Consider the following 27,039-nt stretch of genomic DNA (forward strand, 5'->3'; position numbering starts at 1 on the left):
CGATTTTTATCTGAAACAAAATCTGATCACTTCTCATCCGCAACGGTAGCCCGAAAATCCCAAATTTTTTTTTTCATCTAACCCCATCTCGTTATCTCAAGCCGGCATCCCCGGAATATGCCAATTCCCAATCCTCCCCCGCTTCTACCCCTCCGTTAGAAAATACGATCCGACAAAAATTTGGAATTCGATAAGCGCCGATCTCGGCAGATCTCCTTCATCTCCGAGGCCCGTTTTTACGTCTTCTGGTTATTGAATAACTCCTCGCCCTCTGGATAATGCCCTTCCGCAAACTGGATGATTGCCCTCTTTAGCAATTCTTCATCTCGTGCTCGCACAGATCATGGGAGGCTGATCCTATCCTGCATCCATCTCGAGGAGTCGTTTGGGGTTTTAGAGATGGGCAGATGAGTCGTAATGTAGCTTGCTGGTCCAGTGATGGGAATAAATAGAAAGGAATTTCCATAGATGAGATTCTGGTAGTTGTGGTTCGTTGTTGTTTTGTTGTAGCTGTCAAGAAGATTAAGGTTACGATTGTTTACTTCATACTTGTGCAATCGGTGGGTAATCTATGGATTTCTTACCTTAAAACAACCAGGAAGCAACTTGAATAATTCATACTTTATCTACTCCTATTGAATTATATATTCATTATTCAACTGCTTTCGAGCAATTAATATTATCTATTAACAAACAGCGTGAGTTATAATAACTCACTACTATAACTTACTATAATAAATCGGAAAATATGGATCTGTGCTTCTATACTTATCTGCTTCTATTCGATTGGCCGAAAGGAAACATTCCATTATTGTTATTGAGGGGAGGAATGTCCGAGGGAATGTCACTTCAATAATTTTGACGTTTTCAAATCAAGTTGATATCTAATTATTGTGAATATTTTGCTGAAAACGATTAATTTAGATAGTGAAGATGAAATATTATATAGGTATACATTTCCAAAAAACAAACAGCTAATGTTACCATACAGAATTACTTGTCCGAAAAAATTTAGGAAAAAAGGAATTTGAAAAAATTTTCAGGATTGGTGTAGCAGTAAGATCATTAAGTCATCGTTTACAGGAAATGTTTTTTGGTATAATTTAATGCATTTTTATAGGCATCTATCAAGGTTTTTGCATAGAGTTCTATGTCTGTACTCTGTACTGAATTCGAGCTAGCCGAAGCTAGTTAGGTTGTGATTAGTGACACTAAGTTTCCATCTCTCTTGTACTCCGGATCGAGCACTATATTGTCTATATTCTAAGTCTGTATTTTTTTCCTAGTATTTATTGATATAGTCGTAGATAAAGTATAGTATTCAACTTGCGGTAATGGTCATAACTCACTTGATGAATTAAAGCACTCGCCTGTGGCTCGTGCTGCAAACTTCATCTGCGTGAGTTATGACCTACATTTCCGCTCGTTGAATAATATAATATTTTGATTTTATTGATACTTTACATATATCTTCTTATTTCGAAAGGAACAAGGGTTTCTTTGGAGAGAATATCCAAATCGATTTACTTCCCTTTATTTTAAGAAGCAGTTCATTCCCATCATATCTAGAAAATCAATGCCAGTAATAATCATTATCGAAACTTGATTGTTGATGTGATATATTGAGAGTATACAGCAGTCGGCAGAAGTATGCAGCTTACCCCATCGCTCTGCTGTAATGGATCACTTCCCCATTCGATATGTAATACACCATTCTTTATATCTCTTCCACTTTCAGCATCTGAAAGCCATACAAATGTTCCGAAGAGATAAAATTTTTCTGTAGGTTTGAAAAGATAAGCTCTGATCGCATAATTTTTTTTCGAGTCGTATTTTCCGTTTTGTTGAATATGGAGTGGAAAGATATTCCTCGGGATATACGCATAAGCGTATTGGAAATTGGAATATTCCGAGAATGGAGATTGCAGTTAACATGATGGGAACAGATGATCAGAATATTAGGTTTAAGTTCAGAACTTCAGCGATATATTGTTCCATAGCCTGAGTCTTGGCTTACAGAATGAACATACGAAGTTTTTCAGCAAGCGATTTTCAAAATTGTATTAGGAAAATAGCTGACCGTTAATACATTGAGCAAAAAACAGTTCAACGAAACCTCTTTAATTAATTCTAATTCAATCTGATTCAGATCCAAAAATGCACTCAATAAAAATCTCAAAAGACATAGTCCTGTCTGAAATGAAACTTAGAATCCAACAGAGAAATATCCTCCTAAATCCGATATTATGCAACTTGCTCACAATAAACTGAGGATCAACGCAATCAAAAGCCCTTTTAAGATCGAATTATACGGCTGAATTCTTTATGTGGATTATCCAGTATTAAGTTTAATCATAGAGTTCCTAGAGAAACTATTTCAACTTCCTCGATACTCTTTACGAAGATCACCTTAACAAGAAAGCCCTCAATTCAAACTAAAGTGAATAAAATTCTTAAGCACCTACTTTCCTCATCCCTCCATCCCCAAGGGTAAAATCGAAACTATTTCCAAATCCACCCAAGTAATTCCACTCCCCTTACTCCCTTCGTCCTCAACTAAAACCCCCCAAATCGTCCTCAACCCTACCTAGAATCTCCCCAGCCCGTCTGGAATACAAAGTCGGTCAGTTTTTTCTCAACTCCTTCAGAAACTTCCAACTTCTATAACGGCCTGTCCGACCAGCATTCAAATTGACCTTCCTACCCGGCGTGTGGACGCGTTCCGACGCCTTGCCCCCCACCCAACGTCTAATAACGCCTCAGGGACCTTGTTATACGGTCTGGAACCGGATATGTCATGCCGACCTTAGGCCCGTTTCAAACGTAGAAAGGACCAAAGGGGTGATTTCGTGGATTTGCCCAATTTGCTGGTCAATACGGCGTGACCGGAAAGTAACCTAGCACTAAGGTTCTTTCGGACGTCTTGCTGGGTTGTTAAGGGCCGAGTGTGAGATAGAGACAGTCGGGTTGTGAAAAGGAAGAAGGTTAGAGTCGAAGGGTTTTTCGTTTTGATGAGTTCTGGGGGTGTTTTACTTAAACTCGTGAGGGGTATTCGCATTTATGTAGAGACTATGTAGAATCAGGTATTAATCCTACAGTAACTTGTATGGGATGGAGGAAGGTGTATTTGTTTTGAAGTTGGTTGGAAGATTTCACTGATAACCGTTTATTTTGTCGTCACCTAAGATCGTGAGTCAACATGTTGATCATGCTTGGTATTCTTCTATATTCTATTTATTTCAAAGCCAGGATCTGCGCTGATACATTGGAAATACCCAGTATAAGTCATTTTGAGTGAGCAAATTTTGTCACCAACATGAGCTATAATATATGATATGAAACGCGCGGAAACGAAAACATATCAGTGATACGATATTTCATTCAATTCGCGAGTTTCTTCACAAAGAACGCACTTCTTATGTCCCATAGTGAATCAACGTTTCATATTAACTCAAAATATATTGGAATGAATACCTAAATATATCTGAAATTCAGAAAACAAATTTCAAGCGCGCCAAACGACGTGAAACAACCGATGACACTAGGAGAGCAAAAGTTGCCAAACCTTGGATTTCAGCTTGGAACTCAAGAACATGAACAGATTGGAAACATCAACAAATAATTGAAAATTCTGAAATAAGGGAACCATAACTCTGGCAATTTGAAAAACATTAGGTTATGTGTCGCCGTGTCGTTTATTGTCGTCTAGAAAGCATTTCAAAGAAATTTCGAAATTATTCTATATTTCGAGTGGAAATAATACAAAGCATACCGATTTGTTCCAAAATGAAAATGTAACCATGGGACACTATTTTAATCGAATTATTGACGATTGGATGCAGAGCCCACTCGTTAAAATAGATACAAATCGAAAAAGGCGAAGAATACAAAGAATACGCTGGCACCTACAAAATAATGAATGTCGATGCTTAATTGACAGTTTCGTTTCGACATAGAAAACCTCCTATAGGTATACGAGCCATAGAATTCTCGACACACACTCATCATAAAAATTTCACATGACAGTCCGTCAAAGCAATATAAACCTATCGATCTTCCGACCACGTACGATCGTAAAATCTCCATCCGCTTCTACAACGCAGACATCGAGAATGCACCGCAAGAATTCCTCGCTGCCATAACCTCAAACCGGCAAAAAACCGCGCGAGTCGCAACTGGAACAGTGGCGCGCCCATCAGGGGCGACTCGTAAATTCCAGAGTGGAACACTTGCGGTGCAACTTACACAGGGTTCTGACTATGACTTTGTGAATGAGATTTTAAGTATAAAAAACAGTTAGCATAACACTTCACTTGATTAAACCAGTAAAAACAGACGTGAAATTTGATAACTGTTCCATTGAATAACTAGTCACCCTAAGACAAAATTCAGTACTGCTGTATAGTAAAACCTGAAAGATTTTCAACATTGTAAACTATTATTATTTCCGAAGATGCAGAATTGGGGACGTTACTTTATCAACATTCCAGTGAAACGCAAAAAAAATTGGCAGGATAATTGGGAGTGCCCAACAAGCCATTTCAAAACACCTGAAAGTTTTGGGAATGATTCAGAAACAAGGAAATTGGGTGCCGTACGAGTTGAAGCCGAGAGATGTTGAATGGCGTTTGTTTGCTGGTGGACAGCTGAATGAAATATATTTATTTGAGTGATTTCTGATTAAATATGCAAATTTGAATATTTGGAATCCAATATTTTTCCTAATTGTCGAATTTATAATTAGCAGAATATTTATTATTTCCTGTATACACTTGCTGAAATTCAAGTTTTGGCAACTTTTGCTCTGATAGTATCATTTGTTTTCTGAATTTCGGATATATTCAGGTATTTATTTCAATATATTTTGAGTTAATAAGAGACGTCGATTCACTATGGGACATAAGAAGTGCTTTCTTTGTGGAGAAACTCGCGAATTGAGTGAAATATCGTATCACTGATATGTTTTCATTTCCGCGCGCTTCATGTCAAATTTGATTGTTCATATTGGGGGCAAAATTTGCTTCCAGAAAATGACATATGCTCCCTCTATCTATGATTATTACTCTTACGTAAGACCCAAACAAAAACCAAATAACTGTCTGGACAACATCTGCTCCCTTTCCCTGATAATTAGTAAATCACCGAAAACAAATCCACCTCCAGCGCTGCCGCCACTACCCCCACCCCCTCATAAAAAGCGTCCGACATCCGACGCCCGCCGCCAAACGACTGGGCGTGCTTCCGCCCGGACGTCGGGCGGGAATCCGCGTCCACACATAAACCTACAAACGGCTGGCAAGCCCAGGAATGGAAATGACGCTATTAGTAGACGCGGCAACGTCGGAATTGATTCCGTTTTTGTTACATTGTCGATGGGGTTGTTTAACGGGACGTCGGACAAAAAGTTTCATGAATTTTCAACGAGATCCGGACCCGAATCTCAATTCGGATGCTGGAGTTGGTTACGGCGTAACCGACGTTACGGGAAAGGTCGGAGGGGTGGGGGAATCGGGATTTGGGAGTTATGAAAGTGGAGGTTCTTTTCCATTTCACTTGGAAGTGTTTATTTGTACAGGGAGGGCAAATAAGCGAGGTAACGGGCTATATCTCAGGATCCACTCATCGTAGAGACTTGCGGTAAAAAATTTTACCACTAAAGTATACAAGAAAACACAATGGAAATTGTTTTGAAGTTCATACCTCTACCGCTAGTTATGGCCGAAAGAAGATATTCTTCAACTGATGCACTGCGAAAAACCAAATTGTGTCTTTAAGTTCTGACAGAAACAGAAATCCCATCCAATTTGTATGAAAAACCAAAAGGTCTAGATGTTATGGCCGAAAAGAGATATTCCTAAACTGATGCACTGAAAAACGAAATTATGTCTTCTTTCGGCCATAACTCCAGAGAGAGAGCATATCCATTGGGAAGAGGCTGATTGGGAAAGAGTGCACTGAGCATATCTTTCATGTGGACGTCTGTATACAAGGGAACGTCGATCACAATGGTAGAGGCAGAATCTAGACTCATCTGTGAAGAGAACTCTTTTCCAATCAGCCTCTTCCCAATGGATATGCTCTCTCGCAAAATCCAAACGCGCCCTTCGATGGGCTGGGGTAAGAGCTGGGCCTCTTGCCGCGACACGAGGCCTTAAATCATATTCTCGGGGGCGATTTCTTGTTGTCTGAGTGATAATTTGCACTCCATGAGTTTGCTCAAGCTGATTTTGAAGGGGCGAGCGGTTGCAAACCGTTGTCTCAACGAAGAAACTCTCAAGTAACGTTCTTGAATGGCAGTTGTTACCCGTGGTCTACCCTGTCCTGTTTTTCGGACATTCATACCTGTCTCCCTGAATCGCTGCAACATTCTGGACACACTTGTATGGGAAACTCCAAACCTTTCTGCAATTCTTGTGTATGTCTACCCTTCTTCTCATAAAACTACCGCTTGGGCACATTCCTCTTGGGTCAAATTGCGTGTTTCGCGTTGCATAGCGATCGAGTGTAGAAAATCAAATGAAAGAAAAACTATTGTCACTAGAATTGATCGAGAACAACTGATTTCAGAATGAAGCCAATACATTCAAAATCTGATAATCTCATCTTTTTTATTCTTGCTGGGACAAACATATGTATTGAAGAAAAACGTTGAAAGTGGATAACATATGCATGCATAATTCTGATAAAAATAATTATCCTTGAGAACACCTTCAGTTGTAGAATAAATTTGAGATTTCCATAATGTGCGTTAATTCTTTTGCGCAGTGTATGTATATTTCACAAAAAACAATATTAAAATTTAAGCAGGTCCTTCTCGGTGTTTCAGTGAATTTGTCAGTTAGTATATAGTAGCATACTTAATTATGAATATAATTCAAAAAAATTTCTTCAACCCCCATACTCTTTTACAATCATCCCCTCTTAAACTTTCAGAAAATCCGGATAAACCAAGTTAAAACCCCGTCCACCATCCCTGCACTGTCCATCAAGCTCCCGAAACCTTCTAGCTCTGACCCCGTCCAGGATCCGATATAGGGATGAACGTCAGGTTGACCCGTCGGCGTCGCGTAAACGGGAAGCGTCGGGGCGCTGGATAAATAATCGCGTCTGGATTATCGGAACAGCGACCAGCGAGCCGTGCGAGATAAAGGGGCCGCGCGTACCGGGGGCTCCACGGATCGCGAAATTGCTGGAGTTTTTATCGACGTGCTCGCTTCACGATCGCGTAGCGATTGTTCGATAGAGATATTATTATTATTATTATTATTACAAGGTAAAGAGTTGAGGCCAAGCCTATAAACTCACAAAAATTGAAATATGTGAAAAAAATACACCGAAACTTAAAAAAAATGCATTACAAAAGAAAAAGTAATTCACAGCTCCACAAGTAGCACTCACTCGCGACGAAACCAGGTGTCATAGTTGTTTTTGAAAGAGTTCACAGAAACTGAGTTCACCACCGATGAAGGTAAAGAGTTCCAAACGGTAAACACGCGGTTTGTGATGAAGAACTGTCTTTGGGATGTTTTGAAACTTTCCTTCCTCAGCTTGAAAGCGTGACCTCGCAGACGGTCGTCCAGGTTCAACTTGAAGAGACCACTGAGGTCAACTCCAAAAAAGTTGTGAAGAGCACGAAAAGTAATGATGAGATCACCACGCAGCCTCCTGTCGTCAAACGTGGACAGATTCATGATGGACAGTCTTTCACCATAACTGGGACGTAAGATGCCGTAGGGCAAACGAGTTGCCCGTCGCTGGACGCTCTCCAACAATGCCGAGTCTCTACTCAATGATGGACTCCACACAGGGCCAGCAAACTCCAGTATGGGTCTCACGTAAAGTTTGTAAAGGATAGCACAGGTGGAGGGATCACATCTACCAAAAGCTTTCTGAACCATAAATAAAGTTCTTTTGGCCTTGTTTACCGCCTGAAGAATGTGGTCGGACCAGCTCAGATTCTCTGACACAATTACACCAAGGTCAGCACGACTTCTACAAGTAGCGATGGGGTTGTTGTTTATATAGTACTGACGACGGGGATTGTGAGCACCTAAGTGCAGAACAACACACTTCTCGTAGTTCAGAGGCAACCTCCACTCTTGGCACCAATGGTTCAATTTCTCCATGTCTTCCTGAATCAGATGAGCTGCCACGTTGGGGTTACCGAATAATTTGGTATCGTCGGCAAATTGGGAACACTGAGAGTTGAAGATCTTGGGTAAATCAGAGATGTAGAGGAGAAAAAGTAGTGGACCCAAAACAGAACCCTGTGGAACCCCACTTCCAACAGGTCTCGCCGAAGAGAGAGATTTATCGACTCGAACCTGGAAGGTTCGATCGGTAAGAAATGCTTCAACCCAAGAAAGCAGGCGGCCGCGGACCCCAAGATGTTCGAGTTTATGTAAGAGAAGATCATGTGGTACACGGTCAAATGCCCGAGAAAAATCCAGATAAACAATGTCAACTGGACAGCCTTTATCAAGGGACTCGGACCAGGAGTTTACGCATTCAAGGAGGTTAGTAATGACTGATCTACCAGGAAGGAAGCCGTGTTGACATTCGGGAATAAGGTTACCGCCAAGTGCAAACTCAAGGACACCACTCAAGATGATCTTCTCGCACACCTTTGCCACAATCGGAACCAGACTAATTGGACGATAATTTTCTGCGTCACGTTTATCTCCCTTCTTGAAAATTGGCGTTACAAGTGCATTACGCCAAGCAGAGGGTAGGCAGGATGTTTGAAGTGAACGTTTGTACAAAATAGAAAGAGGATACGAAAGAGGTTGGGCACATTCCTTGAGTATTTTAGCAGTGATACCATCCGCACCAGGAGAGGAGTTAACATTGAGTGCAGATAAATGGGCTTCAACGACTGCAGGGTCGAAAGAAGACTCTGTTATTTCAGAAGAATTCCTCTCAACGTTCAATCTTGGAAGTTGGTGGGCTCCTCTTGTAAAAGAGGCAGCAAAGGAATCAGCTAGGACGTTTGCCGTCTCCTCGGGACAGGAGCAGGGATTATTGCTAGAATTGCGAACCAATGGTATGTCAACTTTAGAATTAAGGGTTGATCTGACGTATTTGAAAAACTTTTTATTGTTTTTAGAATGTATTAGATTGGATTCAAATTCCCTTTTGGAATCGGCAATTAGTGATGAAAGTGAATTGGAGAAACGTCGATGGTCTTCGTAGTATCTTACTTGCTTACGACGTAGATAACGTTGCCATATGGACTTCTTGTGACGTATTAGTCAAAGGATATTTTGATCGATCCAGGGCTTAGCTGGTATGTAAACAATATTTCTCACAGATGAGCATTCATTGGTCAAGTTTAGAAGGGTTGTGGTAAAAACAGCCCACATCTCCTCAGTATCAGTATTGGGCGCAAGAAGTGTACTCCAATCGACGTCCCCCAGTCTCAGACAAAGTTGATGATAGTCTATGATTTTCAAATGTTTTCTTGACCTATTGGATGGTGTACGTGATCTCATATGAATGGTGGAGAGTAAGATAATGTGGTCTGATTTGCCTAAGGGTGGATATTGTTCAATCTTGGAAACAAGGTCAGTATCGTTCGTTAGCAATAGATCTAGAAGAGAAGGAGTCTGCAAATTGCGAAAGCGCGTAGGGAAGTCCACCAGTTGAAAGAGGTTGTAGTCGCGGATAGCGTCTACATAAACGCTAGATGCCGAATTATAGGTCTTTGATGTCATAGGCCATTCAACATCGGGCATGTTGAAATCACCAGCTATATATAGATTGCGCTTGGTCGTGGAAAGACTACCCAGATGAGCAGCCAGTGAAGTATCGGATTGGCAAGGGCGAGGTCGATAAATGCAGCCGATGGTAAAGAAGCAAGACTTCTCCTCCAACAGATCAAGGAATATATTGTCAATTCCTGGCAGGTCAAGGTTAGTTACTTTCAGAGAAAAAGATGAAGAGATATTCGTGGCCACATACATGCAAACACCACCATGACCCACAGTTGTTGTACTGTCCTGCCTATAAATTAAATAACCGGGTATGGAAACCAGTGAGTCTGGAATACCAGGATGAAGCCAGGATTCCGCAATCAGGATGAAAGTTGGATGATGGACGTCCACATAAGCTAACAATTCCAAGTACTTGGAGAACAGAGACTGTGCGTTGGTATAAAGGATGGTCCACTCATGGAGAATGTCTAGTTTTTTGCGCTCTTAGAAGTGGAGATCTTTGTGATAGTAGGCTTACCGGAGATATATTTGATGTTGATGTTAGACTCGCCCGCGTCGATTCTGTGCTTTAGTTCGGCACGCAAATCATTGAGCTCTTTTACTTGTGAAGGTGTTTTATCGTCAGTAATGCTATATTTCCGCCAGTCGCGTACGCTGGCGATGACTCGCCTGTTTTTGTGTGGGTCAGCCTGTACTTTCACCCGGAGTTACTGCCCGGATTGAGAGTGTATCGAGAGATAGAGAGAGTGAGTGAGGGGGTGGAGATGGAAGAACAATGAGTTATGAGTTTGATGTACGTCCAGTATTGTTTCGTGATAATGGAGACGATTTTTTTGAGTTGTCGTTCACTGAACACATCATCTCATCATAATTACTGTATTTCTCTTATAATTTTGAGCCAGAAATAGTCTTAAACGATTATTAAGAGAATTTACTCATATATTGGCATGACAGACAATTTTTAATTCAGGAAAAAGTACCTCCTCTAGCGAGAATCGAACCTGCAACCACCGAATCTCTACTCCAGAGCTCTCATCAACTGAGCTACCGAGGAAGCTGAAAGTTGCGGAGGTTGAGGGTTCAACTCTCCATCGAGGGGGTACTTTTTCTGGAATTTGAAATTGCCTGTCATGCCAAAATCTATAAATTCCTTCAATTTTCCAGACGAAAAATCTTTATTTCAAATTAAACGGCAATGTTTGACACTCAGATGGTAATGCGTCTTTAGGTGATGATAAGGCACACTTTAGCAAAGCCTTCATAAAACACAACCTAAACTTCTGAGGGGTCTCACAAATCCAAATATAGATGTGTTACTCGTCCTCTCTTGCCATATATTCCTTCGGACTTTAATACTGCTAGAACCAAAAAGTATATATATTGTACTCGACAGATAAACTTTTTTTGGAAGCAAAAGTTCTGGACATGAGAGGGATTTACTACCACACCTTACTCATGCATTGCTTTAGATACAAGGATTCGTTGATATACCTCGATCATAGATATACAACTCGTGGAATAGAAGACCAAAGAGTTCGGACGCACAGAACTAAAAAGACTATCGGACAGCGTACATATACCTACATCATACCTCGCATTTTCAATCTGCTGACGGATGAGCTGAGATCTAAATTTTGTACATTGAACTCCTGCAGACTGTTCAGCAAATATGTTAAGAACTATTTGAAAGGAACTGATAGAGCTAAAATTGCAGATATAATTAATCAGAGATAACAGTATCCAACATCTATGGACCTGAAGTCGTACCTTGCTCATGAGGCTGCCTCAATGCTGCACTCGCAAAATAAGTGCACAGATTTTAAGGAATATACCCTCCGGGCAACCAATCGGTTTTTGGAGGAAACTATGTTTATTCAGCACCAGAATGTCTTTTTTTCTTTTCCATTACCATTTGAGTGACTTTTATTGCTGCCCATGGACATTTTTCATTTTGATATTGTTCCAGCATATATTTGTTGAGTTTATTTTCTTTTGTAAATTTTTCGAATGAATAAACATATTATTATTATTATTATTATTATATAAATAACAGTAAGAACATGCAACACCTTGCTGGCTTCCTTGTTGATTGTAGATTCGAGGGAGGTTGCATTGCTCCGCAACGTTATGGTCTATTGTGTCCTCCATCAGAACTGTTCTCGCCATTAGTTGTCGTAGTGTATAGCTCGCTCTTTCAGTTTCAAAGATAAAATGCATTCCAGTATCTGGGATGGCTTCAAGAAAGCCTCACTTCTAGCCCTGGTCCAAAGCATTTTTGTTTTGGTCAGCAATGGTAAGGCAATCCAGAGTTTTTTTCCTTCTAGCAGAATCTACACTACTCCTTTTCTGCTAGAAACATTTTAATAAGGTGCTTACTAAGGCGGCAATGCTCTGTAAAGGGTCCACTGAGGAGGTGTAGTATATTCTTGCTAACATCAAGATTCTTCGTAGATCTGGCAGTATCAAAGTTTCGAAGAAACTTGATGAAAGTTCCTCCAGAGTGTTTCTCTTTTGGTTTTTTCTTTCACCTGAAACTCTTTCTTGGAGTTACATTTATTCTTCTTCAAGTGCCGTCTTCGTTCCGAAGTTTGGCTATCATCACAGCTATGCCTATTCTCTGGACTTCCTAACTGGGTCTTGTTACCCTAATGCATAATGTTGAGGTTATCATGAACTATTAAGCGAAGAATATATGGACAGGAGATCAGAACGCCTAGCCATTGTTAGTCAATGCAAAAATACTTCAGATTAGACATTTTTAGGACTGCAGATGTGACTTTCTTCAAGCCATATCAATCACTGGAGTTCATTGGAACTCTGGAACTGAAGCTGTAGATGATGCAAAGGTGGAAACTGCTCTTATGGGGACTTTGAGGTTGTGGTGCAGAATAACTCAATTAGTAATCAATATTCATAACTCTTTAAATATTATAAAGCAACAGAGAAATACATTTTAGTGAGTCTTGCAATCTAATTGATATAGGTTCTCCTTATATCATACATAGTTGTCATCTCATTATTAAAAGAGGCCTTAAAGAGATATGAATATTTACTGCTTGCAATAAATGTTGAAAGTAGTCTGCATCGATAATAATTCGATATCTGATATGTTCGCATTTCAGATGTTATTGCAAATTAAATTAATCGCTAATGAATTGCCATCAATTACAACTTTCCTCGATTGTTCCTCTTGACCATCGTAATATCTATGCATCAGCATAAATCGACTATCCAATTAAAACCAATTAATCAGACATAAGTAGCACTAACGCTCAGCATTAGAGATATAACCGATAGCATAGTTCCAAAAGAAAAAACTCTAGATATTGATATTCCCCCATACAAGCTTACAGTTGTATCGTTATCGAAGCGGAATCCAATCAAAGCAATCGAGTTAACAATTGGAACTTTATAGGCAAAATATAGTCATTGTGCCGGTCTGATCATCCGGTAATCGAAATTAATTACAATAATTCGATAGAGGAGTTCACATGGAAGTACCGAACGAATCATCGATGTTCAGTTATCCTCCAATTATGTCTGATACAGGCACGTCACAAGGACGTGCCTAATAATTCGTTACAGAAGTCCATTAATCTGGAGAGACCTACTAAGTATGGCGTCTGTTATTGCCGTCACAAGTCAGTGGTGTGGATTGAAGCCCGTTATGGTGGAAATTTGGGAAATTGATTGTTGAAGAGCTTTTTCTCAAAGACGTTGACGCGAATCTGCCTGTATGAAAAACCGTAATCTTTTTAGCACATCTAACTTCATTTCAAAGTAGTTGATGAAGCATGATTTTTCACGGTCTACCGCAATCAATGCGCGAACTGATATGAGGAGAATAATGTTTGAACCCCTTTTACTTTTCCCCTGAAAAATTAAATCTGGTCAGATCTATTGGAAGCTATTAGGTGTACAACATTGCTTCCACCGTTACGCAATAGATAGCTGTAGCGGTAAGTGGTAGTCGAAATAAATATATTGTGGATGTCATATTAGAGCTTGAATATTTTCGAACGGAACGCCATCGAACTATTATCCGATTTGTGTCTGCCGCAAAAAATTATTCTCGATTAAAAATGTCAGCTCACGAGTCCAATTCCATTCATTTGCAGTAGGTTTTAATTTACTGCTTTAATAAGGAGAAATCTGCGGCTGAGGCTCATCGAATGCTCTCAAATTCATATGGTGAGGTCGCTATAAGTGAAATATTGTGTCGAGAGTGGTTTCAACACTTCAATAATGGTGCTTTTGACGTCGAAGACGTGGAAGAGAGAAGGTTTTCAAAGATGCAGAATTGGAGGCATTACTCAATCAAGACACAAGTCAAACGCAACAAGAATTGGCAGAATCATAGGGAATGACGCAATAAGCCATTTCAAATCGCCTAAAAGTCATGAGAATGATTCAGAAACCAGGAAATTGGGTGTCGTACAAGTTGAAGCCATGAGATATTGAACGGTATTTGTTTGTTTGTGAACAGATGCTTGCAAGGCAGAGACGAGAGGGATTTCTGCATCGCATCTTGACTGGAGACGAAAAATAGTTTCATCACGATAATTCCATCCCAGGAAATCATGAGGATATTCCGGCCATCCTTCCACGTCAGCTGCCAAACTGAATATTCACAGTTCCAAGGTCATGCTCAATATTTGATGATATCAGCTGGGCGTAGTATATTATGGTTTGTTAAAACCATCTGAAACAATTACATGCGATCGTTTTCGAACGCAATTAATAAGTTTTGACCGAGCATTGAAAGACAAACGGCGGCAATACAATGAGAGATATAATAAAGTGATTTCACAGCATGACAATGATGTTTTGAAAGTGGTCAAGACATACTTGGAAAAATTGGAATGGGAAGTCCTACCCCACCCGCCGTATTCTCCAGACGTTGCTTCCTCGGACTATCACTTGTTTCGATCAATGGCATACAGCATGGCTGACCAGCACTTCCGGTCTTATGAAGAAGTAAAAAATTGGATCGATTCGTGGATCGGTTCAAAAGTTGACCAGTTTTTTCAACGCAGAATTCGTACGCTGCCGAAACAAGGAGAAAGTAGTGGCCAGCGATGGGCAATGATGGAATGACAAATGTATAACCAGTTTATTACAATGAAGCCCCAAATTTCGGGAAAAAACGGCGGAAGCAGAATTGTAAGCCTGTGTAAGTACCACAAAGAGCGGTGAATATTGAAGAAGTCATACTTGCAAAAATTATCAAACTAGAAGCTAGCTGTGGAACATTTTGGATTCAGTAGAATCGAACCATTACACGTTTGAATAATCATAATTCTGTTTAATCAATTCCTGTAGATATGATTCTTCCAAAATTTTATTTCTTAACTTTTTACATTGAAAATTCATGGATCAAAATCTTTATTCAGGAAGATGTGATGATCTTGGTTCCGAATTTTTTAATTTTCATTTCCAGGTTCATACAATAAATAATGAAGCAAAAAAAATGCGACGTCCCTGTAAAAGATAAAAATATTTCATCCATGCTGACCTATACTACACTAGGAAGAAGTTTAAAATGGTAGGTTAGCACATATGGGTACTGTTAAAAATGGTACTAAGAAGAGAATGAGTAACAGTTATAAAAAGATTACTTCTCGGAGTTCCCAATAGTTATACGCTTTGATTAACATATAAATGGAATGTTGCTCCTTCATTATCCACTGTTTTGATTGATGGTTCTGATGAGTGTTAGAGGAAGTGCATTCTTTGTAGGGATCGTACCTTGAAGATTTGGGTCATCATCGGCGAAGGTTAATTGATGACTGAGCTTCTTCACGAATTACGAAATCCATTTAAGAAAACAATGAAGAATTATTCACATCTTTCGGTTCATTAATATAAATTATTCGCTTGGGGGAATTGTTGGGATTATTTTGTTGGTATAATTGACTCGTATACTAACAGTCTTTGGTCTCGGGTTTTCTGATCAAATAATAATTAGAATTGTTCATTCCACTGAATTAAAATGATCCTCAAAATATACTGGCAGATTGATATCAAAAACACAAATCTTTGAATTCATTGGATTGAAGGTCCTGTGAAGCGGTGTGTATTGTTAAGAGATAAAGTATGACCTTTTGGCCGAACTGGATATTTTGCAAATATAGACAAGTCCCAAAAAACGTTTCAATCATTTCTTTCGTTTTTGTCTGAATTCGAACCATGGAATTCAATGAAAAATTGTGCATTCAGTAGTGGAAGCACAGGACAATATGAATTGTTGCCAGAGGCGTTATATAGCGGACTACCAACTTTAAAGTCTCAACAATTTTTGAAAATTTACCGGCAATATCTTTCTGCTTCTTTCTGCAGATACCCGTAGCGGCTTCATCGGCTACCAATCACGTACGATGAATTGACAAATTTCCGCGTATGTACAAATTCCAGACGTAACACAAATCTAAGCGTGCAAAATCGTTGCAAATATACTATTTTTTCAGTGATATATTATTTTCGAAATAATAATATTTTATCTGCTTAAATGGTTACATTTCGGCTTTTTTCACCTGATATTTGTCAAGCGTTACTCTTTACTGAAAGCTGCATAATTGCCCCCTGAAAAAACTTTATGCTGCAACTGGCACGTTCTATTTGATTTCTTTCCGAAAACATTCACGTATTAATCAATTCATTTTCAATTAAACTGCCAACTTTCGCTGTGTACTCCCACAGCGAGCGATATGAACTTGGCCGTTCGGCTTTAGAAATATTTTCCGGACCCTACAATGCCCCCCAACTGGAAACTTTTCATCTGGTGAATTAATTGCGAGAAGTTTGATTAATTTCCAGCTTGGAGAAATTAACGGCCGGCTCGGGCACACGCAATGTTACCAACTTTGCGAAACGAAACGATTCGGATTTCTCGTAAAGCTTCATTGTTTCAACATGGATTGAGCTTGTATTCGAAATGTGATCACATTGAAATCGTTATGAGGAAAAAACTTCTGAGTATAGTTATTATACATTTTTGTGGTATACTTCATGACTTGTGAATTCTGTTTTTCATATCTAGTAATAACATGAAATCAAAGAAATAAAAAATTGAGCGTTCCCTAAAATTTTCACATTTTATATTTTGGAATATGTGTAAAACTGAAACTAATATTGCCTTAGATGATGCGTCAAGGGAAAAATATTTCGCTTCATGACTTTTTGATGAAAGACTATATATATATATATTTATTAATAATTTTTTTTTTGTAACTTAAAATAAGTTGAGAGCATCTTGAAAATTAATAGTTTTATTTTCCGATTCCTGTATTATTAGAAAGGGTCAAGATATTTTGCGCGCTACTACCACTTCTTATTCATAGGCGTACATCTTTGCTTCCGCCTTTTTTTTTTCGAAATTCTAGGCTTTATTGTGAGAAACTGGTTAAATATTTATGATTCGAATTATTGTCCATCGCTGGCCACTACTTTCTTTCATCTTTCGGGCAAAGACAAATCCCGAGTTGAAAAAACTGGTCATCTATTGAAGCGATCAACAAATCGATCCAATTTTTCACTTCTTCATAAGATTGGAAGTGCTGGTCAGCTAGACCGTGTGCCATTGTTCGAAACTAGTTATAGTCCGAGGAAGCAACGTCTGGAGAATACGGCGGGTGGGGTAGGACTTTCTATTTTAACGTTTCCAAGTATGTTTTGACCACTTACGCAACATGGGACCGAGAATTATGTCAGTCAGTTTTAACAACTCATAATACACTACGCCGAGCTGGCCGCATCAAATACTGAACATGACTTTGAAACCGTGAATATTCAGTTTGGCCGTCGACGTGGAAGCATGGCCAGGATATCCCCATGATTTTTTGCGCTTGGTATTATCGTAATGAACTTATTATTCGTCTTTAGTTACAATGACATACAGAAATCCCTTCCGTCTTTGCCTTGCAAGCAGCTGTTCACAAGCAAACACCCAATTTCCTTGTTTCTGAATAATTTCCATGACTTAATATAACTCTTCAAACATTTTTCTTTAGAGCCACGTGAAAGATAAGGGTTATGCCAATGATTCACAATTGATTCAAGGCCTTAACAATGCAATTCGTGAAGTTATCGAGGACATAGTGTGTGAATTGAAGATGAAATTTGTAATGGAGAGGATATGGTGCTAGAATGGCGGTCATCTGCTCATATCGTTTTTTATCGTTAATGGAATTTTCAATATAAAATTTAAATCTCTTATTTGGAGAACCTATAAAATAGGCTATTGGATGATCATGATGGTCATATTACAAAATAATGTATAATGGATTTCATTACTCAGAAAATACGAATTTAGTGTTAAGAATTTGTAGTGAAAAGTATAAATTTCAGTAAAATCATAGCAATCCTCATTTGATTTGAATTTTATGAGGTGTTAAGATTCGAAATCTTAATATGTTAAATTATTCATTTTTCGGATAGTTTCCTCGAGTTAGGAGTATTAATGCTTGACTGCAATTTATATGTGTTTTAAATTCCATACAAACAATATCAGCAGAAGAACTCTGAACGTCAGGCTGCTTAGGATGAATGCATAAATAGTAAATCACTTCTGTTTCAAATATTACATGATAATTTAGAAATTCGTCAATCCAGGAAGATGTTGAAGACCCATTCTGCCAATTTCTCAACGTTTTTCATCTCAATCTCCACCGCAATAACACAAAGATCATATCTGAACACGCTTACACGCTAAACAGCTCCAGTAAATAGCCGTCATCAACCGCCGCAACTGGGCGGCAGAGATCAAAGGCGGCGGTCAAACGGTTGCAGGTCGGCCTGTTCAAACATGCCCGGAATAAAGCAAACACGTATGCGGACACTTCGCCGGCAAATGGACGTCATAAGACCGAGACAACACACCCGGCCTGTTGCACATGACGTACGTCAATGATGGTGGCGATTTTTCAATTCTACGGCCGGTCTGTCGGAAAGAAACAAACGGCGCGGACGGCGACAGGGCAGACCCTCTGGTCTCGCCGTGATTTATATGAGCAATTAGAAGCCGGGTTGGCCGTGGAGGGAAATAGCGTAATTTCGCGTTATTTTCCTGTCGGTTCAGGTGAGTGCAGATCGTCGATCAACGGGTTCGGTATTTGTTGAATGGATTGGTGGAAAGATGTTGATGATTTTTTTTTGGGAGGAAATGATACTGATTTGTTTAAAGATACTAGGTGTTTATACAGAAGTCGACGTCAAGCAAGATAGGTTATTAGAAAAGTAGTACAAAATATCTAAATTATATCTAAAACTAAATACATTTTGAAGAAAGAGAAAATACACTCTGCGACAGTAGTTCCATTCTTGTTACTACAGATATTTACTTTTATAATGTTATAATATGTACTGCTTCCTTGAACTTTTGCGTGATTTTTTAAATCAACTGCTCCAGCGTAGAAAATGACTGTCACTTTTTCCCAACAGTTGATTCAAAATCGATACCTTATCATTCCAGTATGGATTTACTCTACTTGACCAATTGAAATGAGACTGATATGTCATAATAGTTATCAGAGGAACATTTCAAATACCAATGGTGAAAGGTTTCATTTTGATATCAAAAGAAACAGTATATTCTGAGAGAAATCAAGGGATATTCATTGTGAAGGGGAAGGTATGCCATTTACGATGGAAAACGATATCAGCTAAATGGCTACCACAGCTACGATTGCATCACTACTAATTTGCTCAATGATGTCCTCGATAACTTCACGGATTCTATCTTGGAGGTCTTGAATCGATTGTGGAGCATTGGGATAGACCATATCGTTCACGTGGACCCAAATAAAGAAAGACTGGAGGAGTTGAACCACAAGACCTCGATGGCCAATAGTGATCACCTTGCTATTGTTTCGTTGCTTTTGTGTCACCTAGCGAAGTCATGTTGAAAATAAACGTTATCAATATCTTTTAATTCCAGAAATAAGAAACCAATAATCATAACTCGGTAGCTCAATCAGTTCAGTGTTACGTATCCATATCCAATCAGCGAGATACGAAGTTTCTGGTCATCAACCAGCTTGATCTCTTGTGTAAACTGATCTTAGAGAACCTCATGCAAAATACGCTTCATAGTCGTTTGTGGAATGGCCAATTCTCAAGATTGACGAGGAATCAACAACCCTAGTTTTGGTCAACACGTGCTTTGAGTTTGCGAACTGTAACTGCAAAATCTTCACTATGTTTTTAACGAATTTTAACAATTTTAAGACGTTCAGTGATGTGGTAGTTTTTACTGGTAAAATATCAGAAGTGACAGCTGCCCAGATAGCTGGCTGTTCAAAACGAAACTTCTTATTTTATTCGAGACCCTTAAAAAAAATTCTGAAAGCGAAACGAGAATAAAAAAGACCCTAATATTTCATCGCACTTAGTTTAAACCTAGCTAAGAAAATAGGACATTCAATTCGGGGAAATCCATAGAAGGAGTAACAATCTTCATCTGAAGACGCATGTTGCAGTCATATGTGAAACATCACTAAGGATATGGAAGGCAAGTAAGCTTTCTTGTTGTGAATAGTTGTTTGAGCTCTGTACTCTCATGTTTGCTGCTGCGATAGATACAATTCGAGATTTAATCCTTTGATATGAAGTGTACCAAGTGATAAAACTCCTTTTGGAGGTATTTTTGGTGACATATACGTGAAGCTGTCTCTCTTTCATTCTACCTGTTTTGTTGTAGATGGATAGCTTGTGCACTTCTGTTTGTGTGGAACGTTTTTGGTGAGGTGAAAAACTGATGAATACCACGAATAGACTTGAAATGTAGATATTCCAAAAAATGTTCAAAATTTCATGGACACAAAATGAAGAAGTTCTTAGAAGGATGCATAGAGACAGGAAACTATTACTGAAAATGAAACACCTCCTATATGAGAGATGTATTACGGAATTCAAAGTACGAAATACTGTAGTAATTAATGAAGGGTAATAGATGGTAAACCAGATTCAGAACGAAGACAATACTTGTGACTGAAATCCATTCGCGATTGGACCCATATGAGCTCAATCTCATTGCTTCGAATCACACAGGATTGAGAGCTATATGGCAATATTGTTACCAACCTTCATTCACCTAGATGGTAGTCGAAGGAGGAAAAACTGAAGAACCTACTACTACAAAGATCGACAGTTTCTACGTTGTTAAGTAATCGTGACGTATGTCGCCCAGAAAATAACCCGCTGTTGAAGCCAACATCCCGAATTCATCAACCTAATAGACTCTACAACCCCTCCAACTCCCCTCAATCTCCTCCATCTCATCCCAAATTGAAATTATCCCGTCTCCCCTTCCCCAGTTAACTGCAACATTTTATCTCAGCGATGATTTTTCCGCGTCGCCTGCCAACCGTGTCAACTCCAATCAATTCTCGCATAATTTCTCGGACAATTTCCCCTCGACGAGCAAAAGAAGCAAGTCCGTTAACTAACTCGCCCGCATTCCTGTCCCAACCGCGGGTGGGAGTGTTTCCCCTCCTCACCCCTCCTATTAATGCAATTAGTCACTACACCTCGTTAGGCCCTGTTCGATCCCAGGGCGAGTTACTGGCCATTAGGGGTTGAACACCTTGTGAATTATGGACGTGGTGGATGGGCTTGCATTCTATGGTTTGGAGGGTTCATTCATATGCTGTTAATGGGACAATTGAGGGGACTTATTGGAGGTGTGGGAAACAATGCTGAAGATGATGAAACTCATATTAATTTGAACAAGGCGATTGATTATCGTGAGCAGCGAATTTTTGGTGGAGTTACCCCAACTGAAGACTTCCCGAATCCTGTTCATCAAGTAGTGAACAACGTTGTATCGATAAAGTTCTCGGAATAAGTCATTGAGATAAAATACATGAAGTTTTTGAGTATGTGATGTCCTTGGACATTACCTGAGAAATTTAGAGCTTTTCGGCATGATGTAAACCCAGATATAATTTTCATATCAATTTAATGAGTTCTATTAACGAAATACTTAACAAGTCATCAACACTTTCAACATAATTTAGTTGGAGTAATTTGAGATTGATAATCCTGAAAAATATCTTATGAATGATTTAATGCCTGCTGCATACATAAATTCATGTTTCTATTCTTGCTTATCAACTTTCTGGAGAGAAAACATTAGATTAAATTGAATTTTAGCGGCGTTTCACGAAATTGTGTTCTATTGTGTCTTCCATCAGAGCTGTTCTCTCTCATAGTGTTTAGCTCGCTCTCCAGCTAAGTTCTAATGAACTCCAGTATCTGGAATGGTTTCGAAGAGGCTACTTCTTCACTTCTACAAGTTTCTTGTCCAAAGCATTTTGCGTTTACTAGCGATGATAAGGCGTTCCATCACCAGATGATCTGGAGTTTCTTCCTTCTCCCCACAGAATCTGCACTCGTCGTTTTCTGCTAGACTCATTGTCATAAGATGCTTCTCGATGGGTCAAAGCCCTATGAAGAATCCATTGGGGAGGTGTAGCATATTCTTGCTAAGATCCAGAGACATCTTAGATTTCGAATTATCATTGCTTCAAAGAAACATTTTGGAATGATCCAACCTAAAAATATTCCAATAGTGTTTGTCTGTTGATTTTTTGCTTCTTCAAAAACTCTTTCTTGTGGGTATACCACTGAAATGTTTTCAGCCCTCAAAAAGAGTTTGTGCTACTTTTTTGGTCAAGTGTATTGGCCTCTCTACTTTAATTACTGAGTTATGGGCAACTTAGACCAAACAGACTTTTTAGTTTCCTACTGGGTTCATTTCCTCACATCTTTCAATTACAAGTATCTCTGCCTGAAAGACACTTAGACATTGGCCTAACGATAGTAAGCATTTGGAGTCAGCCTTGAATATTTCAGCGCCAGTCCCTTCGTTGTGACAGACCATCTGTGTACAATTTGATGATCTTCCTTGAAAGCTGAGATTGGGTACTGCCTTCCCCAATCTTCTTTCCTACTTATCATCATAGTGAAGGTTTTCTCGGAGCTGATTTACTGTATCATGTCGTCACTGGAAAGGTCCGATGGTGATATTCATAGGTCATAGAGAACCAGGCTCTCTGATTTATCCTGCAATAATAGACGGGCTCTTTCAATCCCTATCACCTTACAGCGTAATCACACTGATCTACTGGTAGAAGTTGCTACCAGTAGATTTGCTGATGTCGGACGCAAACTGTGACCCGTATATTTTTCAGAATCGCACAAATATTGATGTTCTTTATATTTTTTCATTATATTTATACTTTTATCTTGCGCATCTTTAACAATTGTAAATACCTGATATTTATCGGTTTTTAGTGTCTGATAGATTCACCAAAATAACTGATGTTTATCATCTTCGTAAAAAACTATCAGATTCATCTTCATATTCAGTACTTGCCATCAGCATCCACCAAATACACCGAATACTAATACCACATTTCATAATAATAACGTTAAGAAAAACCAACCAACTTTTGTTACATGCCGATATTATAATCTACAATCGAATATTCCTTCACCATTGAATAGAATCAAAATCACTTTGTGAAAAGCTGTAGGTAAACAGGTTCATATCAATAATCCACGAATTTCATTCTCTGTTCAAACAACGATTGTCTTGCCGAAATCGAGAAATGATTGGTCACAAACATTCAAGCAACCCTTGACATCGTTTCTATGCAAATACATTAGTTGTACCAGTAAACAGAACTTGTATGACTCAAATTCAACGAACGTTTTAGTTTTGCGCACTGATGATATTCAAATTATCTGTATGTATTATTACTGTAGTAGCTTTCCTGTTTGTCTGCCCCCTCTGAATGTTTAATCCATGTCAGAGCTCATGATTCCTTACGCGATCTACGAACTTATTAAATTGTTTTCACAATGTGGAACAAATAGTCCCCAACAAAGACTATTATCCAGCAATTTGTTTGATTACACTCCATTATTTTATCTTTGTTGTGTTTCCCCCAATATGACACAGCTACATTGTATTGTATCTCGGAATTCTGCCCTGAGAGGCTTCGGAGATTATTCTGTTTATCAAGTTCCTTGTGTTCCTTTGTTCTTATACCAACACAATTTTTCATCTCTCTTTTCATTACTCTAATTGTTTCCCTATCTTTGTAATAACTTTCTTTTGTTAGTTTGTTTTTCTTTTTTAATATACTAAATATAAAACTTTGATACATAAATCTCAAGGTTCTAGTGAAATATCTTTTTCATTTTATTTTCAGTTGGACCTAAAGTGAAATGCTATCCTGACAAGATGAGGGTGGAGGTACCAATCGTCCCCTCCACGACTAAGCAGGTGTACCTGGAAGGGTTGAAAAATTATCCTGATCCAGCCTGTAGGCCACATACGGATGCCACTGGTACCCTTGCTGTGCTGGAGCTTGATCTTGGAGACGTATACCGTTGTGCAGTGACCAGGGTGGTCAATGAAAAAACTGTAAGAGTTTATGAGTTTTGTCAGTATTAAATAACACATGTTAGAAGTTATTTCAAGTTCATCCTGAAAATTATAGAAATACGTCATCAATTGATGGATACGCTTCAGAACTACTGAAAATTATGCATAAAGTACCAGTCACATATACAATTTGAGGCTATTTTTGACCCATAGTCAGGAACCCTTCGCCTAGCAAGGGAGAACTTGAATGTATCTATGTGTGATCAAAAGTGCCTAAAAAGAGCCTTATGAGGCTCTTTTTAGTGCAGAAATGTATCATCAGGAAGTCTTTGAACATCTAATCAATTAAATAAAATGATGGTTGAATCGGAGTAAATGAAAAGAAGTTGAACTTCTAAAAAGGAAATAATGGTTGACACTAGCTGAATATGAGTCTTTCTATAGGACTGAAAAGGAATCTTCTAGGACAGCTCAGAAGTAAGAGGTACTTTGAGAAGAATTCATCCGTCTAAGCGAAAACATTAGTAGATCTTTTCCTGCCTTCACGAGCTGAGGCACCTAACTTCTGTTTATCCTGATTTTACTTTTGTTTTCGTTTTTAAATTTCGTCCAGGGACCGTATTCTCGACAAGTGATCTTTCAAAACGTATACGTTCTTTCAGTGCTCTGAACTCTGAATGAACGTATACGTTTTGAAAGATCACTTGTCGAGAATACGGTCCCAGGTATTTTTGAAGTGCTTCCTGTTGTTTCTTCAGAGGAAAGCACTTTCCAATCTGCATGATTTGAAGGTAGTGTCTTGTCTCTTCGGTTTGTCATTCGTGTATATGGAATATAGTAAGGACCCAAGTAGCCATACCTGGGGTACTTCTGCCTGGATTGTTGCCTCTATTAATTTTGATTTTTTCAAGTATGCTGTCAGAATTTCTTTGCATCTCATTTTGTTTATGAGTCCTCTAGGTTAGACTTTGTCAACGTATAGAAAGTTGCTGTTTTTTCTCTTGTGATATTTTCAATCATTCCTGTTAGTTGGGTTTTTGTAAGTGTCCTGTTCTTAATATATGTTGGTCATTAGGGATATTTATTTTCTTTGGCAATTAACTCGAGTCTCTTCTGCATGCATTTTAGGCTATTTTGACAAGATTCGTTAGCAGATGAAAGGCGATTGTCTTTGTTTTTGTATCATTATAACTTTCGGGGTCTTCCATTGGTTCGTTTTTTAGTATCCTATTTCGATATTTTGCCCATACTAAGGTTTTGATTGACGATCCTGTTGATGATTTTTTTTTTGTTTTCCATTTCAAACTTATGATTAGTGGATTTTTTGGTAGTGAACAGTTTTCTTCTTCGGTCGTTCTCGTAAGTGGTTGGAATCTTTCTTAATTTGGAGTTCTAACACTCCAGGAGCTCTGTCGCCGCAAAATTGAAAGATCTATCTGGTGACTGTTCTCAAAGGCTTATTTTTAGCATATTAATCTCGATCTCAACTATGGAATCTACATTGAATATTGCCATTGTAAAATAGGAAAAGAGGAAAGAAGGAACATTGTTGAGGTGTTAAATTGGTAACATTTTCATGACAACGATCATACAATCCACGCAGCTATCAAAACTCACTTCATACCTTCCAATAATCCCTGCTTTCGTGTCTGAATATCCATCATCTCCTACCAATAATTCAAATAACTATTTTCATCCAGCTGTTCGACTACGTAATATCTGCCAATTCCGTTGCCACGGAGATCTAAAAGTGACAGCCACCCAAGTCGAATCTAATATCGGTTAACGAAGCACGAAACGTCATCGCAGCAGCGTGGTCATGAATGCCGAATTCAATAAAGAGAGACTCTTTTCTTGTTGTTTCCGTGAAATCTCCATTAGCACGATGAAAGAAACCGATCAATGCCTCATTGTGATCTGTCCGGACGGCTTGGGCTCGCGCGCTGGACGTCATCAACGTAGGAATTTCGAGAGGATGGAAAACGGTCGAGCCCCGTTCACGCTGATTGCGGAGGTTCCAGGTCAATTATTCCGGGGAAAAAAAGGCATAGGGAAATGGTGATTAACCTTAATTCGCTTATTTAATAGTAGAGATTCGTATAGACGATTTTCTGGTTATGTACTTGGATTCCGTTCGGATGGCAAAATTGAATTTGAATATATATATAATATAATATGAATATTATATTGCAATTATCTAAAGTTTAATTGTTATGGTATATTCATATGTACCGAGTTTATCACCATAATTTGTCCCCCTCTTTAACTTTGTTACTAAAAGAGATACAAAAAAATGTTTTTTACAAAAATTTCACGAAATCGATATGACATAGTCAAATTGCCAACGAGATAACTCACGAAAGGGCATTTTAAATTATCGCAGCCTACCACTTGAAAACTGATTACTGAGCATGCCAGGAGGTTCTTCAAATTTGAAACTCTGTAGTACTCAGAATAAAAGAGATAGGCCGAAAATATCTTATATATTCGAAAACAGGGAAAAAAGCGCTAGTCAAATATAGACAAATATACAGGGTGATTCATTTGAAAAAATGAAGTTGTAATCATAATGTTGCCCACTATGTACATATTTCGTTTTGTGAAATCATTTTGAAAAATACTAGTTGGTTCCGTGAAACTTTTGTGGAAAACATCTTTCTGTACCTCTTTTAGTAACAAAGTTAAAGGGAGGGTCAAATTATTGAGAAAACCCCGGCACGAGTATCAAACAACTTCACTTCTGCCGTTTTTTTCCGGAAATCGAGGCTTTATTGTGACAAACAGGTTATACATTTATGATTCAAAGTATAGTACATCGCTGGCCACTACTTCCTCCCATTCTTCGGGCACTGTACGAATCCTGCGATGAAAAAAAATGGTCATCTTTTGAAGCGATCAACGAATCGATCGAATTTTTTACTACTTCATAAGACC

The 27,039-nt window shown here is 38.7% G+C and overlaps 1 protein-coding gene across 1 annotated transcript in view; it reads left to right on the forward strand.

The window, feature by feature from the left end:
- Nucleotides 1–27,039, forward strand: part of LOC123671673 — a 152,155-nt gene that overhangs the window by 106,543 nt on the left and 18,573 nt on the right. Inside the window, exon 2 of the mRNA XM_045605632.1 lies at nucleotides 23,930–24,144. Within this exon, the coding sequence (XP_045461588.1) occupies nucleotides 23,930–24,144 (215 nt within the window). The remainder of the gene's footprint in view (nucleotides 1–23,929; nucleotides 24,145–27,039) is intronic.

This window comes from Harmonia axyridis, chromosome 1 (assembly GCF_914767665.1).
Source record: "Harmonia axyridis chromosome 1, icHarAxyr1.1, whole genome shotgun sequence".
NCBI lineage: Eukaryota > Metazoa > Arthropoda > Insecta > Coleoptera > Coccinellidae > Harmonia > Harmonia axyridis.